The 21636-nt window shown below is 42.9% G+C and overlaps 1 protein-coding gene across 1 annotated transcript in view; it reads left to right on the top strand.

Annotated features, from left to right (window-relative positions):
• LOC126249404 (glutamate receptor ionotropic, kainate 2-like) overlaps window positions 1-21636 on the top strand; it is a 376144-nt gene that overhangs the window by 154402 nt on the left and 200106 nt on the right. Inside the window, exons 8-9 of the mRNA XM_049951058.1 lie at window positions 7263-7481; window positions 12878-13087. Of these exons, the coding sequence (XP_049807015.1) occupies window positions 7263-7481; window positions 12878-13087 (429 nt within the window). The remainder of the gene's footprint in view (window positions 1-7262; window positions 7482-12877; window positions 13088-21636) is intronic.

The following is a 21636-nucleotide window of genomic DNA, read 5'->3' as shown; positions in this document are numbered from 1 at the left end:
TTAAAATGGAATCCCGTATTTATAATGAGAATGAAAATCAGAGAAGTAATTATCAGAGAAAGATAGAATAATAAATAATCTAGAAGCGTTAGAAGGAGAACCTTTTATTAACCCTACACACGCCCAGGAATCTTTGTACTTGTTCCATTAACAAAAATATTTCCATGAAACGAGCGTTCCCCGTAACAGGAACCTTTCAAATACGTACAGGAATCTTTCAACATGTATCTGTGTATGTATACTATTAGCAATTTAAAACGTAACTTCCTTATCTTGTTGAACATATTCTCCCTGTAGATGTACCGGATGCGTTCTGTTTGAAGCTTTCCCAACGTAATAACTATTTTAATGATACTCGTACGTACCGTTGAATATTACTGTAGTAAATTAAGATGATGGGAAGCTACCCAATAGAAATGTGATGCAGGAACTGCAACAACATCCGACGCTGTGTTTTAAACAGAAAACCATTAAAATACCTCACCCCATAAACTGACTTAAATTACATCTCAGTCTACCTTATTCCTTATGCGCCAGACCAAATCTCTGATAAGTAGTAGTGTTAAGTGGTGCGAATTGAGTAATGCTGTTTTGTAGCAATCTGTGCTAGGTAAGGCATGCAGTTTGTAATGAATATGGAGTCTAAAGCTGCCTGTGGTGCGGGCGTGAGCAGTATGCGTGACTGCTAAGGCCCGCACTGTTTGCTTTCCAGTAACAAGCGTCGGGCGCGCAAGCTCCGTTACTAATTGGTTTCTGCGGGCTCCCTTTGATGTGCAGGAAGGCTGCCCCGCTCTCACTGCCGCTTCAGCGTCAAAAGCACTTCGTCGCCCACCGTTAGCGAGAACCTTGTCAGCTAGCGGATTTGTTTAAATCCTACGGGCTCAGAAGAAAATGTTGAAACGAGATACCGTGGCGGCAGAGGTCATTTCTATTCAGGATCCACCACAGTATTATGATCTGAGCTGTGAGCATAAAATGTTAAAATACAGAAAACTGCTCCGTCATTAATAGGAACGTTATTTTCTTTACTGCTCGCTTAGAGCTATTTGCTATGAAGTAATACTGTCTACGGAGAACAGATAACTAAGTATTTTCTACTAAAGGTAGTAAAATTAATGATAGCAAAATATATTAGGATAAAAAATAGATTTCAAGAATAAATAAATCTTAAAATAAAATAAAAAAGACGGATAATTTGGAAGCTCAAAAGATCGTTAAAATATGACAACTTAAGGAAATCAGAGAAATTTCACAGATTTTGCCGATTTTCGTCAAACCCTTAAGGAAAAGCTCACTCGATATCTAAAATGAGCTGTTTTTTCAAAAATCGACAGGAAACATGCTGTTAAAAAATACGAGAATCATGATATATTATGACACTCTTATAGATATGTATAAATTTCTAGTTACAATATTTGAATTGGCATATTCACTATAGCAGAATGAGGATTTCTCACGAAGAGAAAAACTGCGTCACTAACACATGAAACCATTTTAGAATGACGAAGCTAAGGAAAACAAATAATAATGCCAGATTTATTGAAACTGTGAGAACTCAAACATTATGAAAGTTCCTTTTTAGAACAGTAGAAAAGAGGATATAAACTTTCAAAATCGGAAAATACCATTCAGATGCACACTGCTCAATACCGGAATAACTGTATTTTCTAATCGAGAGAAGTATCACATTAAGCAGCAACATATGAAACATTATCCTACATTTTTAGAAGCTTAGTCATAGTAAATTAAATACAGTCTGAAGAATGTCAGTATGGTTTAAGAGAAGACAATTATTAAATTGGACAAACTATAATGAACACCCGAGAATTCTCATTAGAATTTGGGACTGAATCACATAGAGTAAAATATAATAATATCAATTAATACTTCACAAATAACGGTTAACTAAATATGGAAACATTAAAAAAAGCTAATACATTACTCTACGTTAAAAACAGTTTATAAAACCATAATAAGTTTAATATTTAGTGAATCACTCACAGGAATATTATCTCAGCTATTCAAAATAAATGGTAAAATGAAAAAGGAGATTGCATGTCATTTTGAATATTCAACTCTGTTTTTCAATAAATGATAAAATAATATTAGTCACTATTAGAATAGTTTTAATTGTTAGGGAAATAAACTGTTTGTTATAATGTAAACTACTTCATAATATTTCCACAGAATTAGTTGTAGCAGCAACATATATAAACTGTTGAGACAGTTTAGCGAATAGACATCACTGAAAATTTATTCAGAATGTTAAGAAAGATTAGAAAATTGAAAGAAACATATGAAAAGAAATGGAAACTGCAAAAGACAGTGTAGTAATTAGAGATATTGCCTATACTGAAAAAAAAATAAAACAATAATTATAAATAACAAGAAAATGTAAAAATGTTTGGTTAAGCCACAACTGTTTATCATATAATTTGCCATCCTATAATTACTGAACAAATGTAATGTTTACATTTATGTACCCATGAAGCATGTATAATAGAAAAGAGATAGCAGAAATAAGAATTATAGTAGATAAAACTGATGAGTGCCCTGTAAACAAACGGTATTTGATGAATATAAAGTAATGAGAATATTAAATATCTGTTGTAGACGTAAAATGAAAATTGAAGATATTGGAACTTCAACATAAAAAAATAGTAAATAGAGTAATAAAAAACCTGTAGTTATAAGGAAGGAAACCAAATACACTTTGGCTCACAGTTATCAAACAATTTCTGAAAGCAAATTATTCATTTATCAGAAAAAAATGCTCTTACCACTGAGTTTGGAAAGATGTCATTGTATAAAACAAGAAATTGGGAATGAAGGTAGATATTGATGAAATTGGGACAAGAGAGAAGAATCTTAGAAAAATAGAAAACAGAGAAAGATGGGGAAATTTAATTTAGTTCAGTTCAATAATGGTAAGATTCAATAAGAGTAATGATTGTGATCATGATGATGCTAATCATAAACTACTCGAAAACAAAGAGAAATTCATGTTTTGTGAAATTCACTTATAACTTTTCCACCATAGATTCACTGATTTTGTAGGACTGTGTAACATATGCCATACCTACTTCCTCAGCAGGGAGGTTGGGAAGTATGGGAGTGGTGTGCTGGACAAAGATCTACTTCTCATCAAGGTAGGGCGGGAAAGCATGAGAATTATGTGGTCTTGTGTTAACCTCTTGAAACCTATCGTCACAGGGACCTCAAAGATAAAGTGCAGGATTCAGATTTAATATGTCAAAAATGATGTAGTGCCTGCTGCTCAAATCATCAGCTATATGAACCAGTGGTGATGCACAGAGAGAGGCAATTACGATTTTCGGCGGTACAGTGCAGCACAAATACTGCTTCGCATGCACTACAATTACTTTTAATAACTTTAAACTCCCTGCTGCATTACGTCTATAAGTTCTGTCGTTAATTCGCTCATTTATCAGCAGCACATATCGCAATATAAACCCTTGAATGCTTCACATGTTGCTGCGCCAAATCACCAGTGCTTTCCACTAATAACAACCATATACACTCCTGGAAATTGAAATAAGAACACCGTGAATTCATTGTCCCAGGAAGGGGAAACTTTATTGACACATTCCTGGCATCAGATACATCACATGATCACACTGACAGAACCACAGGCACATAGACACAGGCAACAGAGCATGCACAATGTCGGCACTAGTACAGTGTATATCCACCTTTCGCAGCAATGCAGGCTGCTATTCTCCCATGGAGACGATCGTAGAGATGCTGGATGTAGTCCTGTGGAACGGCTTGCCATGCCATTTCCACCTGGCGCCTCAGTTGGACCAGCGTTCGTGCTGGACGTGCAGACCGCGTGAGACGACGCTTCATCCAGTGCCAAACATGCTCAATGGGGGACAGATCCGGAGATCTTGCTGGCCAGGGTAGTTGACGTACACCTTCTAGAGCACGTTGGGTGGCACGGGATACATGGGGACGTGCATTGTCCTGTTGGAACAGCAAGTTCCCTTGCCGGTCTAGGAATGGTAGAACGATGGGTTCGATGACGGTTTGGATGTACCGTGCACTATTCAGTGTCCCCTCGACGATCACCAGTGGTGTACGGCCAGTGTAGGAGATCGCTCCCCACACCATGATGCCGTGTGTTGGCCCTGTGTGCCTCGGTCGTATGCAGTCCTGATTGTGGCGCTCACCTGCACGGCGCCAAACACGCATACGACCATCATTGGCACCAAGGCAGAAGCGACTCTCATCGCTGAAGACGACACGTCTCCATTCGTCCCTCCATTCACGCCTGTCGCGACACCACTGGAGGCGGGTTGCACGATGTTGGGGCGTGAGTGGAAGACGGCCTAACGGTGTGCGGGACCGTAGCCCAGCTTCATGGAGACGGTTGCGAATGGTCCTCGCCGATACCCCAGGAGCAACAGTGTCCCTAATTTGCTGGGAAGTGGCGGTGCGGTCCCCTACGGCACTGCGTAGGATCCTACGGTCTTGGCGTGCATCCGTGCGTCGCTGCGGTCCGGTCCCAGGTCGACGGGCACGTGCACCTTCCGCCGACCACTGGCGACAACATCGATGTACTGTGGAGACCTCACGCCCCACGCGTTGAGCAATTCGGCGGTACGTCCACCCGGCCTCCCGCATGCCCGCTATACGCCCTCGCTCAAAGTCCGTCAACTGCACATACGGTTCACGTCCACGCTGTCGCGGCATGCTACCAGTGTTAAAGACTGCGATGGAGCTCCGTATGCCACGGCAAACTGGCTGACACTGACGGCGGCGGTGCACAAATGCTGCGCAGCTAGCGCCATTCGACGGCCAACACCGCGGTTCCTGGTGTGTCCGCTGTGCCGTGCGTGTGATCATTGCTTGTACAGCCCTCTCGCAGTGTCCGGAGCAAGTATGGTGGGTCTGACACACCGGTGTCAGTGTGTTCTTTTTTCCATTTCCAGGAGTGTAGAATACGTCTTCAACCTGATAATGATGGTTGACCTTCTAAAAGTGTATGGATAAAATAAAACATCATGACTGACACAGAATTACACTACTGGCCATTAAAATTGCTACACCAAGAACAAATGCAGATGATGAACGGGTATTCATTGGACAAATATATTCACGGCCTTGATACGGCGCCTGGGCATTGAGTCAAACAGAGCTTGGATGGCGTGTACAGCCTATGAAGCTTCAACACGATACCACAGTTCATCAAGAGTAGTGACTGGCGTATTGTGACGAGCCAGTTGCTCGGCCACCATCGACCCGATGTTTTCAGTTGGTGAAAGATCTGGAGAATGTGCTGGCCAGGGCAGCAGTCGAACATTTTCTGTATCCAGAAAGGCCCGTACAGGACCTGCAACATGCGGTCGTGCATTATCCTGCTGAAATGTAGGGTTTCGCAGGGATCGAATGAAGGGTAGAGCCACGGGTCGTAACATATCTGAAATGTAACGTCCACTGTTCAAAGTGCAGTCAATGCAAACAAGAGGTGACCGAGACGTGCAACTAATGGCACCCCATACCATCACGCCGGGTAATACACCAGTACGGCGATGACGAATACACGCTTCTAATGTGTGTTCGCCGCGATGTCGCCAAACAGGGATGCGACCATCATGATGCTGTAAACGGAACCTGGATTCATCCGAAAAAATGACGTTTTGCCATTCGTACACCCAGGTTCGTCGTTGAGTACACTATCGCAGCTGCTCCTGTGTGTGATGCAGCGTCAAGGGTAACCGCAGCAATGGTCTCCGAGCTGATAGTCCATACTGCTGCAAACGTCGTCGAACTGTTCGTGCAGATGGTTGTTGTCTTGCTAACGTCCCCATCTGTTAACTCAGGGATCGAGACGTGGCTGCACGATCCGTTACAGCCATGCGGATAAGATGCCTGTCATCTCGACTGCTAGTGATACGAGGCCGTTGGGACCCAGCACGGCGTTCCTTATTAACCTCCTGAACTCACCGATTCCGTATTCTGCTAACAGTCATTGGATCTCGATCAACGCGAGCAGCAATGTCGCGATACGATGAACCGCAGTCGCGATAAGCTACAATCCGACCTTTATCAAAGTCGGAAACGTGATGGTACGCATTTCTCCTCCTTACACGAGCCATCACAAAAACGTTTCACCAGGCAACGCCGGTCAACTGCTGTTTGTGGATAAGAAATCCATTGGAAACTTTCCTCATGTCAGCACGTTGTAGGTTGCGCCACCGGCGCCAACCTTGTGTGAATGCTCTGAAAAGCTAACCATTTGCATATCACAGCATCTCCTTCCTGTCGGTTAAATTTCGCGTCTGTAGCAAGTCATCTTCGTGGCGTAGCAATTTTAATGGCCAGTAGTGTATATGATTTCCCATTTTAATTGACAGTCGCAGCCCTCAAAACATTACATTATGGATTTCATTGGTATAGGTCCAACCTTTTAATTTCCAGAGATACGAATAGGACTGGTACAGCTGGTACAGTATGACTTAATGATTAGTAGAGAGAGTGCAAACAGCGGTTGCTTTGAAACTACGCGTTACTGAGGCCGTTTGTTATTGGTAAACATTCTAATGTGCAACTTTGAATTAAATACTTTCCACAAAGAGTGAAGCACATTTACTTATTACAAACCAATCACACGATCATTTTGAGAATATGTGCATATCAAAAGTGTGAACAGCGCAGAATTATGAATGTATTGGAAGCTATGTAGATATTAATGGAATTAAAGGTATGAGGTACACAACAGTAATTTTATAATGCGTTCAAATATTTTCCTTTTGAGGACGTTGCTGCAGCGAGTATGCAACGTAGCTGGTGCTTCATGATAACACACTTACCCATATCACAAATGATGTAGCGCAAAAGTTACACCAACTCAAGTGGGCGACACTCAGACACTCGCCCTGTAGTCTTGATCCCTTCGAGTGTGGTTATCAAACCTTCAGTGACTCAATGCTTACGGCGACTTTGACTGGGCATATCTATTCCGGACTGTACGGCCTACAAACGGAAACTTTTTGGTGGCCCCTTACAACTTGGCTGTAAATAAGCCGAACGGTAAAAAGCAAGCAGTGCATTATCATTCGTAACCAAAAAAGATGTAATTGTGGACAGTATAATGCAGGAATGTGACCAGAAGCATTTGTGTTGCAGAAGGGACACGAGAGCCTGTCGGGCGGCGTCACATTCGACAAGATAATCAGAGAAGATATTACTGCGAACAATATAACGTAAAAATGTGACCAGAAGCGTTTTTGTTGCAGATGGAACACGAGGGCCTTACGGGTAGCATCATGTTCGACAGCATGGGGACTCGAGTCGGATTCACACTCGAGGCCGTCGAGTTATCCGCTGCAGGCTTCAAGCGCATTGGCACATGGACACCAGAAAACGGCTTCTCCTCTGCCAGGACAGAAAAGGAAACCATCGATGATACTCTACACAAAATTTATGGCCGCCATCTGATTGTCGCTTCCAGATTGGTGAGTACGAAGACACTTCGTCACTGATTTGTTGTCACACACGGCGAGAAAATGTTTAGTGTAAGAGATAATAGCCGTCTCAGTAGACGATACCACTAAGGAATGTCGCGGATTGGCACTAGACTCGGAAGTAATCGTTTCACACCCTGGAGGTCACTGGATTTTCATCGCCACTACATTCTCGGATAAGAGACGAGGTTGAGGCGTAATCTTACCTTATCGTCTGGCTGTGTGTTATAGTACTCAGTAAAGTTCCAAATATCGCCTCAGTTTTCATACGACATTGTTGGTGATCATCCGGTGCTGGTGATCATCATTATGGCAAATAGGGACGGTAGCTTCGGCGAGAAGAATAGACTGTGTTTCGCTGTAAGCCTTGTTTCTGATCATTATCAGCAATCCACTTTGGATGATATACATTACGCACAATCTACATCTACATGACTACTCTGCAATTCACGTTTAAGTGCTTGGCAGAGGGTTCATCGAACCACAATCATACTATCTCTCTACCATTCCACTCCCGAATAGCGCGCGGGAAAAACGAACACCTAAACCTTTCTGTTCGAGCTCTGATTTCTCTTATTTTATTTTGATGATCATTCCTACCTATATAGGTTGGGCTCAACAAAATATTTTCGCATTCGGAAGAGAAATCTGGTGACTGAAATTTCGTAAATACACTCCTGGAAATGGAAAAAAGAACACATTGACACCGGTGTGTCAGACCCACCATACTTGCTCCGGACACTGCGAGAGGGCTGTACAAGCAATGATCACACGCACGGCACAGCGGACACACCAGGAACCGCGGTGTTGGCCGTCGAATGGCGCTAGCTGCGCAGCATTTGTGCACCGCCGCCGTCAGTGTCAGCCAGTTTGCCGTGGCATACGGAGCTCCATCGCAGTCTTTAACACTGGTAGCATGCCGCGACAGCGTGGACGTGAACCGTATGTGCAGTTGACGGACTTTGAGCGAGGGCGTATAGTGGGCATGCGGGAGGCCCGGTGGACGTACCGCCGAATTGCTCAACACTTGGGGCGTGAGGTCTCCACAGTACATCGATGTTGTCGCCAGTGGTCGGCGGAAGGTGCACGTGCCCGTCGACCTGGGACCGGACCGCAGCGACGCACGGATGCACGCCAAGACCGTAGGATCCTACGCAGTGCCGTAGGGGACCGCACCGCCACTTCCCAGCAAATTAGGGACACTGTTGCTCCTAGGGTATCGACGAGGACCATTCGCAACCGTCTCCATGAAGTTGGGCTACGGTCCCGCACACCGTTAGGCCGTCTTCCGCTCACGCCCCAACATCGTGCAGCCCGCCTCCAGTGGTGTCGCGACAGGCGTGAATGGAGGGACGAATGGAGACGTGTCGTCTTCAGCGATGAGAGTCGCTTCTGCCTTGGTGCCAATGATGGTCGTATGCGTGTTTGGCGCCGTGCAGGTGAGCGCCACAATCAGGACTGCATACGACCGAGGCACACAGGGCCAACACACGGCATCATGGTGTGGGGAGCGATCTCCTACACTGGCCGTACACCACTGGTGATCGTCGAGGGGACACTGAATAGTGCACGGTACATCCAAACCGTCATCGAACCCATCGTTCTACCATTCCTAGACCGGCAAGGGAACTTGCTGTTCCAACAGGACAATGCACGTCCGCATGTATCCCGTGCCACCCAACGTGCTCTAGAAGGTGTACGTCAACTACCCTGGCCAGCAAGATCTCCGGATCTGTCCCCCATTGAGCATGTTTGGGACTGGATGAAGCGTCGTCTCACGCGGTCTGCACGTCCAGCACGAACGCTGGTCCAACTGAGGCGCTAGGTGGAAATGGCATGGCAAGCCGTTCCACAGGACTACATCCAGCATCTCTACGATCGTCTCCATGGGAGAATAGCAGCCTGCATTGCTGCGAAAGGTGGATATACACCGTACTAGTGCCGACATTGTGCATGCTCTGTTGCCTGTGTCTATGTGCCTGTGGTTCTGTCAGTGTGATCATGTGATGTATCTGACCCCAGGAATGTGTCAATAAAGTTTCCCCTTCCTGGGACAATGAATTCACGGTGTTCTTATTTCAATTTCCAGGAGTGTAGATCTCGCCGCGACCAAAAACGTCTTTGTTTTAATGACTTCCATCCCAATTCGTGTATCATATCTGCCACACTCTCTCCCCTATTACGTGATAATACAAAACGAGCTGCCTTTTTTGCACCCTTTCGATGTCCTCCGTCAATCCCACCTGGTAAGGATCCCACACCGCGCAGCAATATTCTAACAGAGGACGAACGAGTGTAGTGTAAGCTGGCTCTTTAGTGGACTTTTTGCATCTTCTAAGTGTCCTGCCAATGAAACGTAACCTTTGGCTCGCCTTCCCCACAATATTATCTATGTGGTCTTTCCAACTGAAGTTGTTCGTAATTTTAACACCCAGGTACTTAGTTGAATTGACAGCCTTGAGAATTTTACCATTTATCGAGTAACAGAATTCCAACGGATTTCTTTTGGAACTCATGTGGATCACCTCACACTTCTCGTTATTTAGCCTCAACTGCCACCTGCCACACCATACAGCAATCTTTTCTAAATCGCTTTGCAACTGATACTGGTCTTCGGATGACCTTACTAGACGGTAAATTACAGCATCATCTGCGAACAACCTAAGAGAACTGCTCAGATTGCTACCCAGGTCATTTATATAGACCAGGAACAGCAGAGGTCCCAGGACGCTTTCCTGGGGAACACCTGATATCACTTCAGTTTTACTCGATGATTTGCCGTCTATTACTACGAACTGCGACCTTCCTGACAGGAAATCACGAATCCAGTCGCACAACTGAGACGATACCCCATAGGCCCGCAGCTTGATTATAAGTCGCTTGTGAGGAACGGTGTCAAAAGCTTTACGGAAATCCGGAAATACGGAATCAACTTGAGATCCCCTGTCGATAGCGGCCATTACTTCGTGCGAATAAAGAGCTAGCTGCGTTGCACAAGAACGATGTTTTCCGAAACCATGCTGATTACGTGTCAATAGATCGTTCCCTTCGAGGTGATTCATAATGTTTGAATACAGTATATGTTCTAAAACCCTACTGCAAAGCGACGTCAATGATATAGGTCTGTAGTACGATGGATTACTCCTACTACCCTTCTTAAACACTGGTGCGACCTGTGCAATTTTCCAATCTGTAGGTACAGATCTATCGGTGAGGGAGCGGTTGTATATGATTGCTAAGTAGGGAGCTATTGTACCAGCGTAATCTGAAAGGAACCTAATCGGTATACAATCTGGACCTGAAGACTTGCCCGTATAAAGCGATTTGAGTTGCTTCGCAACCCATAAGGTATCTACTTCTAAGAAACTCATGCTAGCCGCTGTTCGTGTTTCAAATTCTGGAATATTCCATTCGTCTTCCCTGGTGAAGGAATTTCGGAAAACTGCGTTCAATAATCATCATAGTCATCTTGCACTAACCACATATACTCAATATGCAAGCTGCCAACATATTAGCTACACAAAATAATTACCAAGAAAAATTATTGATACTGATTTTACAAATGCTCCTAGACGAAATTGATAGTCCTGCACATATTCTCCACAGGTGTACATATGGCAGGTTGTTTCTTCGTTACCATAGTCTGTTAGTGTCGATAGAAAGAGTGCTTGTATACCATTAAAAATCACAGTTGCAGCCTCGTGTATCTATCTTTAGAATATTGTACACCCTATATAAATCGCAATGACAGATTTGATACACTACCCAGTTACTTAGTAACAGCAAACCTTTTACTTTGTCAGCGATAATTCCTACCTATTTGTCAAGATTGAGCCTTTAAATTCAACAGATGTCATACTAATGTTAACAGCTAGTTATATGCCCGCACCTACTTTACATTCAGAGCAACTGAGCCAGAGATAGCGCTCCTGGCACCACAGCGAATCGAATAGTTCCTCGTGTTTCTAGTATGGGATTTTTTCGAATGCTGTACTGGCCATCGAGTGACAGTCGAGCTTGGCCTGGAAAAATACGCGATATCAACGGATTCGATTTCGTCCGGTTTGTGGGTGCCCAACACAGAAGTCGCTCCACCTTAGAAGTCGTGCCCGCACTGGGCTATTGGTGTGTCACTATGTCGAGGGTGTGCTGTGAGAAGCTCGATACGAGAAAAGCGCCACCATCAGAGCCTACAGTCGTGGGAATTAATGTATTGAACACAATGGTCGACTTCGAGTATCGCTGATCGTAACTGTGGATAGATAGTTTACAACGCAAGTCACCATGCCGGAGGGCATAACAACAGTTGGTGACCAGGCATACAGTCGGAAACTCGTTATGGGGCATAAAACCACTACTCCACATTTGTACATACGTTAACTGTGCCTCTAAGGGGACAAGAGGTTAGCATGGATAACGCAACATTACTATTGAACATAAAAAGCACGGAAAAAGTTCACTCGGACTGATGCGCAGTGCACGCCAGTACTAATCGACATCGAGGTACGAGCAGTCGAAATATCTTGAGGCCATTCATCCCGTTCATTAACAGGACACCATTCAGAGACGCGGTGGAGAAGTTCTCGAAAGAGGAATGTTTACGTGATATAAAATATGATGATTGATGGATCTGCGACTGCGTTTCAACGGGAACGGTAAAGAAACGTACTGCTTCCCCACCGACAGTACGACCACAGGTGACCCGTCAGAAGGAATATTTATCACCCTTCATTCCTTCATGATTTTATATGCAGTCCATGGTCAGAAGGATGCTTCTATATCCCCAAGGTCACTTCATCTAAATCTTCTTGAGCACATCAGGGATGCCATCTAGCAAGATGTTGACATTAGGGACCCATATTAGATCAATGACTATGAGTTGTGGCCGGCAGCAGAACCGACATGGATCACGATAGCTCCTCTAATACTTTGAGTATCCCCTGTTCATTCTACGACACATCCCAGCCTTCATCACGGAAATACACTGTGTTACAAACCACAGGATAAGCGTCTATAATTCATTTGCTAACAGGTACACTTATCTCACAGTTCCTGGAAAAGGCTGCGTGTCGTCACCTACAAAGTGGTTGAACGTTAGCAGTATTTGTTAATGGAGATATTTTATAAATATTTATAAACAACTATAAATGCAAGGAAAATGGAATAAGAAAGTGGATCTTCTGTGTTTTTAATGGCGTATTTTATTCGTCATTGTATGTTTAGAAACCCAGTTTCATCTTCAGGGCTTCAGTCAGCTGAAAGGCAGTAGACAGACTTCATTATTAAGTTCTCCATTCCTTTAATTGTTTTGGTTTTGTCAACAGTAGCTGCTATTGCTTCCATGAAATTACAAATCACTCTATTCACAGTAGTATGACTTGTTTCAGGGTCCTCCTTACTTGCGTGAAAAGCCAAAGAAGGTCCCACCTCGAATAGGAAACGACCGTTATGAGGGATATTCAATGGATCTAATCACACAAATCTCAGAAATACTGAATTTCACCTTCGAATTCCAGCTGGTGTCAGATGGCGAGTATGGAACCTACAATCCACGTACCCAGAGATGGAATGGGCTCATTGGAGAACTCATTTCCAGGGTAAGTTACGAGCTTCATTTTCCCAACACTGTAAATATTACATTGGCTTCAAATAGATGAGTAATGTGTTAATACATGCAATATCCCAAAATCCTTTCTTCTCCTTCTTCACTCAAATTTTGATGAAATATGCCCTCACTATCCCATTATGTATATACTATTTTGAAAAGTAAGAGTAAACAAAATCCAAATAAAAAAAATCAGCATTAGGTAAACCTAAAAGCAGGGTCTTAGTCATGTAATAGATTTTGTATTAGCTATGGCGAACAAGAAAAGCCTAGACAGGTTCACGAGATAAAGGGGGGAAGGATTGCTCATGGATTTACTTTTTGTTTCCAAACAATAGGAGTGCAATGCCGAGTGAAACGGTAAGCTACTTTTCTTATTAAACCCAGTGAAATGAAAAATATCTTTTGACGCAAGCAATGCATAATGCTTTCGTTTCGCTAGACCGTGTAATGAAGACTAAAGTGACGTTAATCATTTAATTGTTTATATACATCATGAACCTGCTAGAGAAGCAAAGCTGAGATTTAAATATTCTGGGAGGTGGTCTAACACGGAGCGCAAGAAAGGTGGTATGAGCTTACGACGATAGCAAGAAGAAGATTACGCATGAATAAAGTGGCTGTTTATTATTTTCAACATATAATGGTCCCTCTACAAACAATGAAATAATTTATCAATAAATTAATTAAAATCGATCCCTTAACATACACTGGGAGTGGGAAGAGTCTCCAAAAACATAGTAATTTTGCATCACGATTCATTTAAACATTCACACAAAGAAAACTGTGAGTATTTCTACTTAACCAAACCACTACAAGGAAACTTAATTAAAACGGACGGGGAGGGGGGGTCATAACTCAACCGTCGGGATTTACTATGTAATTATACTGCATTGTTAAGAAAATAGCCGTGAATGCAGGACTACCCAACGCCGTGTTATAACGAAATCTCAAGTATACGCAGTAATTATATTTCACTTTTAAGTGAACTATTTGATGATATTAAATTAGAAAGAAAGAAAAGATTCACGATATTGCAAGGCTGACGTACGTTTGTTAATGTTGTAATATACAGTAGTACTGTATCGCATTGTAACCTAGAGTCGTAATAAATATAATAACCAATCACACACTCATACATCCAAACTATACTACTAGTCATGAACTATTCAATCGATATATTTCTGTGGATAATATTGTGCAGTTAATAAATAAGTTATAATAGGCTATCAAAAATATTATGTGTGAAGGCGTTGCTGCAGCGTATATGCAATGTAGCGAGATTTCGATGCGGGTATATAAGCACAAACATGAAGGTAAGTGCAAGGATTAGTGTGTCATCATGACTTTCAGACGTGCGTGTCGTGAACGCAGATGACTGAACTGTGGCGACATTATGCCTCCAAACAAGACCAATACTCGAGCACCCGTCCTATAGTCCTGAGTCCTCCGCATTCGATTACCCCGCCCACGGTCATTTAAAAAAAGGCCTTGAAAAGTCGATGATTCCTGTCGGAGGGCCGGCCGGAGTGGCCGAGCGGTTCTAGGCGCTACAGTCTGGAACCGCACGACCGCTACGGTCGCAGGTTCGAATCCTGCCTCGAGCATGGATGTGTGTGATGTACTTAGGTTAGTTAGGTTTAGTAGTTCTAAGTTCTCGGGGACTGATGACCTCAGAAGTTAAGTCCCATAGTGCTCAGAGCCATTTGAACCATTTGAACCTGTCGGAGGAAGATGTGAAGCAGGTAGTTACGGATGTCTTCACGTATCAAAACACAGTGTTTTACCAACCTGGTGCATCGGTGAGATGATTGCCTCAATGCTCACAACGATTTCGTCTGGTTGTCATACCGATTCTGGACTGTATGGCCGTCAAACGGAAACTATTGGATCGCACTTCATAATTTACTGTAATGACAGAACATAACGTTTTTAAAGAGACTTCATACTTTAGTGCCAAAAATTTTTATGATGGTGGGTTGTAAAAATACTTAGCCGCGCGGGATTAGCCGAGCGGTCTAGGGCGCTGCAGTCATGGACTGTGCGGCTATCCCGGCGGAGGTTCGAGTCCTCCCTCGGGCATGGGTGTGTGTGTTTGTCCTTGGGATAATTTAGGTTAAGTAGTGTGTAAGCTTAGGTACTGATGACCTTAGCAGTTAAGTCCCATAAGATTTCACACATATTTGAACATTTGAAAACTACTTAATCAAAGAAACAAGTTGTCTACACTGTTGTTATTCTTAGGTTGCTGAATGTGAGCGAAAAGAGTTATCGTGAAACTGCACTTTAGAGACAGGTAGGATATAGGATTGTCACTCAAGCGCCGTGGTTAAGTGGCAGATAGTCTCCATGTTCTGTGTCGTTTATTCTATTGCAGTGTTATGTTAATTATTTCATAATGACGAACCTCTTCTTCTGGCACCTCTATATACAGGATGAGTCACGAGGTTTTCCACTGGTTGCTGGAGGCTATTCCTTAGGTGATTTGCAACAAAAAAATGTAAATACAGTAATGTGATGAGATCCATAATTAAGGAGCTACAACAAAGTCCCTGACCATGCCACGGTGTAAGGAGCGCTGCACTTGTGTTCACAGGACACACGATCAGTCTTGGGTAACAAGTGCAGCGAGTGGTACGTTTGTATAATAAACACGTTGATGGCCGGCCGTTGTGGCCGAGCGGTTCTAGGCGCTTCGGTCCGTAACCGCGCGACCGCTGCGGTCGCAGGTTCGAATCCTGCCTCGGGCATGGATATGTGTGGTGTTCTTAGGTTAGTTAGGTTTAAGTAGTTCTAAGTTCTAGGGGACTGCTGACCTCATATGTTAAGTCCCATAGTACTCAGAGCCATTTGAACCATTTGTTGAACCACTGCAGCCACTGTTTGCTGTTAATGTCTCCTATGTACAGTACATTTTACGATGCCGTACAAGTTTTCATCGCAGGAGTATGGAGAGATGGTGTACATTTTGGGCTTCTGTGATGAAAATGCGAAATCTGCCGTTGCCGAATACCACTGTCGGTATCCTAATCGTAGGATTCCGAGTGCCAAAACATTTAGTGGAACATATCGAACATTGCTAGAAACTGGTACTCTTCCCATTATTCGTATTCATTCCGAAAGTCATCGTGACGTTCAAGAAGAGGAAAACACTCTTTCTTAATTGAGTAGAGCGCAGTCCTCGTTCAAGTAAAAGACGCCTAGCTACCCGATTGAACGTTTCACAATCTCAGGTATGTAGGATTCTTCATGAGAATGGACTCTATCCTTTCCATGTGCAGAAAGTTCACCATTTAGAGCCACATGATTGTGCCAACCGTTTGCACTTTTGTAACTGGTTAAACGGAAACCGGCTCTATCGCTTCATAATGTTCAGTGATGAGGGAACCTTTACAAGAGATGGCATCAGCAACTTGCATAACATGCATGTCTGGGCAGACGAAAATCTCCATGTCACGATAGTATTTCAGTTTCAACACAGATTCAGTATCATGTCTGGTGTGGTGCTGTGTGTGACCAGTTACTAGGGCCTTCTATTCTCCCGGGAAATTAAAATGGCCAGATGTACCGTAAGTTTTTGCGAAAAGACTTCGCAGCTTTTTCAAGATGTTCCTCTGGAAACAAGACGGCACATGTACGTCCAACATGACGGGGCACCTGCACACTTCCACCATGTGGTAGCAGCTTATCTTAATCAGCAATTCCCACATCGATGGATAGGTCGCGGGGTCCCTATCAACTGGCCTGCCAAATCCCCAGATTTAACACCCCTAGATCACTGCATCTGGGGGTGGATAAAAGACATCGTGTACGAAGTTAAGGTGGAAACACGAGAAGAATTAATACAACGCATTTTCGATGCCGCAACGTCAATAAGGAAAGAGCACCTGAAATTACGAAATGCTACTCGCGCGATTCACTCCAGTGCGAATCTTTGCCTTCAAATGCAGGGAGGAAATTTTGAACACTTACTCTAAATCTACTCTGAATGCAAGAAGCTGCTACGAAATTGTTTAAATTAATTATTACGTGCATTTTTGATAGTGAAATCCTACAATAAATTTTTTCTACCATTTTCCTGGGTTTTTCAATTACCGTAGCTCCTTAGTTATGGAGTTGATCCCATTACTGTATTTACATTTTTTGTTCCAAGTAAGCTAAGGAATACCTTCCAGAAACCGGCGGAAAATCTCGTGACTCACCCTGTACAGGCACATTATAGGTATTTCTCATTTACTTTTCCTCGATTATCACAAACGCACGCAGCTTTATTCAGACCACACACCACAATAGCGATAGACTGCCACAGACTATAGCTCTCGATGCTGTTATGATAAATAAAGTCTCTGAATAACTGGTGCTGTTCTCCTACAGGCATAATAAGATGTTTTTATACATTTTGTTTCTTTTTATTATATATTCTTCTGTTTCCGTGTAGTTTAGGGTTTAGAAAATGTACCACAAAATAGCATCTACAACTGCTAGTCTGTTCAGGCACAAATATGACAACATTTATGCAAATACTACCTTAACAGATGGCGTTACTTGTTACATTTACAGCCGGTCGGCGTGGCCGAGCGGTTCTAGGCGCTACAGTCTGGAGCCGCGGGCCCGCTACTGTCTCAGGTTCGAATCTTGTCTCGGGCATGGAGGTCTGTGATGTCCTTAGGTTAGTTAGGTTTAAGTAGTTCTAATTTCTAGGGGACTAATGACCTTAGAAGTTAAGTCCCAAGCTCTCAGAGCCATTTGAACCATTTTTGTTACATTTACAGAACATTGACACATACTTCAAAATACCTGAAACTGGATTGACAGCTGAAATTGACAAATACATGAATCAAATTTATGCTGTGTCATTGTGTGTTCAAAGTGAATGTACTTATATGTTTTTTACTGTCTTGGGGTAACCATATCGTTACAGTTTCAAACAGTGATAAAGAAGTCCAGGCTCTCCCAGAAAAATTACTATAAAATCGATAAATCCATATTCATGCTAATTTCTCGTTTTACTCGAAACTCTCTGTGCTGTTGAATGCAGCTATTCTACACTGGTCGACTATGGATTTCATAACGCGTGATTCTGTGCTCACACCAAGTGGTGGATATACTACAAAACGGATTAAAATCTATAAACTACTAACGGGTGAAAATTTACCATACATAGGAGGATTCGTTCTGTTCATAATTCTCTATACTTATGAATAGAGCTTGTCTCCATTGGCATATCGTTGATTTTGCTACAGTGGTTGCATACGTACACAAAGGGTGAGCTCAGTTAACAGACGGAAATATCTATAAAACCACTATAACTTCAACATGAGGCACGCGGAAACAGTACGAGAAAATCACTGAAGGAGATCGATTTACTGAATGCTCTGAATATTTCAAAATTTTACATGATTAGAACATCACTCGGTAGTCTGTCACTCGTTCATCATGTCATCATCATTATGACAAAATCAACTACTCCACTGACTTAACACAGTGAGAGACATTAACTAGCAAACTTATGGGAAACAGCTACGAAGTAACTGCCGGAGCAGTCGAATTCATGTGGTAAGATCTTGACCAGACCCAAAGTACTGTTACAAGTTCATACATCACGCCTGAGTTTTAATGAAATAATTCGGGAATTTAAACAAAAATATTTTATACTGCGTAATTTAAGTGAATAAATCTCTGCTCTCACCAATTTTAGCAACTATGCTTCAAAACGAATATTCACGATTACACCGAGTAATTGCAGTAGACTGCTTACAGTGAGGTGACAAATGTCATGCGATAGCGACATACACGTATATAGATGGCAGTAGTATCGCTTACACAAGGTATATAAGTCTAGTGCATTGGCGCAACTGTCATTTGTACTCAGGTGATTCGCATGAAAAGGTGTCCGACGTGGTAATGGCCGTACGAAAGGAATTAACAGACTTTGAACGCGGAGTGGTAGTTGGAGCTATACTCATACGAGATTCAATTTCGGAAATTGTTAGGGAATTCAATATTCCAAGACTTACAGTGTCAAGAGTGTGCCGAGAATACCAATTTTCAGGCATTGCCTCTCACCACAGACAACACAGTCGCGGACGGTCATCTCTTAACGACCGAGAGCAGAGGCCTTTGAATAGTGCTGTCAGTGCTAACAGACAAGCAAGAATGTGTGAAATAGCAGCAGAGATCAATGTGGGCCACACGACGAACGTATCTGTTAGGACAGAGCGGCGAATTATGGCATTACTGAGCTATGTGATCAGACAGCCGATGCGAGTGTCTTTGGTAACAGCACATCGCCTGCAGCGCCTCTCCTGGGCTTATGACCTTATCGGTTGGACCCTAGACGACTGAAAAACCGTGGCCTGGTCAGGTGAGTCCGGATTTCAGTTGGTAAGAGCTGATGGTAGAGTACCAGTGTGGCACGCGAAGCTATGGACCCAAGCTGTCAACAAGACACTGAGCAAGCTAGTGGTGGCTCCATGATGGTGTGGGCTGTATTTACATAGAAGGGAATGGGTCCTCTGGTCCAACTGGACCTATCGTTGACTGAAAACGGTTACGGTAGGCTAGTTAGAGACCATTTGCAGCCATTCATGGACTTCACGTTCCCACGCAACGGTGGAATTTTTTTGGATGATAATGCGTCATGCCAGCTCATGTCACCAGGCCACAGTTGTTCGTGATTTGTTTGAAGAACATTCTAGACAGTTCGGGCTAACGTTTTGGCCACCCGGATCGCCCGAAATAAATCGCAGAGAACGTTTATGGGACGTAATCGAGAGGTCAATTCGTGCACAAAATCCTTCACCGGCAACACTTTCGCAATTATGTACGTCTATATTTCGGCTGGGGACTTCCAACGACTTGTTGAATCCATGCCACGTCGAGCTGCAGCACTACACCGGGACAAAGGAGGTCCGACACGATATTGGGGGATATCCCACGGCATTTCTCATCTCAATGTACAGCTCGGCAACAGGAGACAAAGTGCCTAGAGCGTTGGTCGATGGAGTATCACTGGCATGTATAACGGTATTTTCGCACGTTCAGATATCAGTCTCGGAAAGGCATTTTCCAGGAGAGTTATATGATTCCCTGCAGAAACTGAGTTTTTATTCGAACCACCAGCTATGCACTGAAAGTAATAGTGAAATACTGTACATATGTCTGACTTATGAGTATTAGTAACATTTTTACTACGTACTGACTTCATGTCCTGGACCTTGTGCTGCTGACAGGACACTACCTTTGTAGCTGACCATAAGATTTTAATTTTATCCTCTGACTTAGCTGTTATATTTGCGTACCACATACTCTTTGTCTTCCTAATAACATTTTTAAGAATCTTACAATACTGTTTGTAATGGGCTACTCGGGCTCGATTGTGACTACTAACATTCTGATATAATTCTCACTTTGTTCTACATGATTCCCTTATCCCATTAGTCAACCACCCACCTGCCTTTTACTGTTAGTATCCTGTTTAGAACGTTATAATGGAAAGCAGCTTTCAAAGAGCCTGAGAAATGTGTTAAGGAAAGCTTTATATTTGTCCTCTATGTTATCAGCACTATAAACTTCCTGCCACTCTTGTCCGTTAATGAGGTTTAAAAAAGTCTCTATTGCCGTTGAATAAGCTCTTCTACATAGTTTGTAATTATATGTAACATTTGTTTAAGTACAAAAACCTTTCAGGATTAAAATTTATGCAACATTTTCTGAGAGGCCATTCACCCTTTTACTAATACAATGTCCATCTAGTAATGAAGAAGGAATAAAAATATTTTCTATGGTTGTGCTGCTGTTCCGTTGCATCCTGGTTGGAAAAAATACAGTCCGCATCAGATCATATGAATTTCGAAGATCTTTCAACATCCTTTTTCTTACACAGTCACTTACAAAATTAATATTGAAATCACCACATACAACTAATTTATGGTAGTTCCTGTAAAGTTAACGAAGAACCCTATCTAGCTTGAGCAGAAATGTTCTGAAGTCAGAGTTAGAGGACCTATAAATAACAACAATCAGAAGTTTAGTTTCACTATATTCAACTGCCCGTGCATAACATTCAATTACCTGTTCAGTGCAGTGTTTTGATACATCTGTGGACTCAAACGGAGTACTGTTTTTTAAGTAAACTGCCACCCCTCACTCCGCAAAGAACCCCTTGGAAACCAGCCAGCTAATCTGTAACCTGGTAGAGGAAGTCTCTGAATTGTCAGATTATGTAAGCGGTGCTCCAATATACCAATAATGTCAGTGTCAGCATCTATAAGCAGTTCGCTAACTTTATTTCTAATAACTCTTATATTTTGATGAACTTTGTTAGTCCCTTCACTACTTTGATGCCTGACCTTCTTTGAAGGTGGTTTCTTTGTTAGAGAAACTTCCTATACGCAGGAATACCAGCTGACTTCAGTCTAAAAAAGGTGCAGCTCTATCACAGACTACTACAGAAATTTTCCCATGAGTGATCCCACCATCGCACACTACAATGTCACATAGGATCTAAGCCCAACTAATTCACTGGGAAAACCGTTTGAG

Source organism: Schistocerca nitens, chromosome 3 (assembly GCF_023898315.1).
Source record: "Schistocerca nitens isolate TAMUIC-IGC-003100 chromosome 3, iqSchNite1.1, whole genome shotgun sequence".
In the NCBI taxonomy this organism is placed as follows: domain Eukaryota; kingdom Metazoa; phylum Arthropoda; class Insecta; order Orthoptera; family Acrididae; genus Schistocerca; species Schistocerca nitens.
This window is presented reverse-complemented; position numbering and strand designations above follow the sequence as displayed.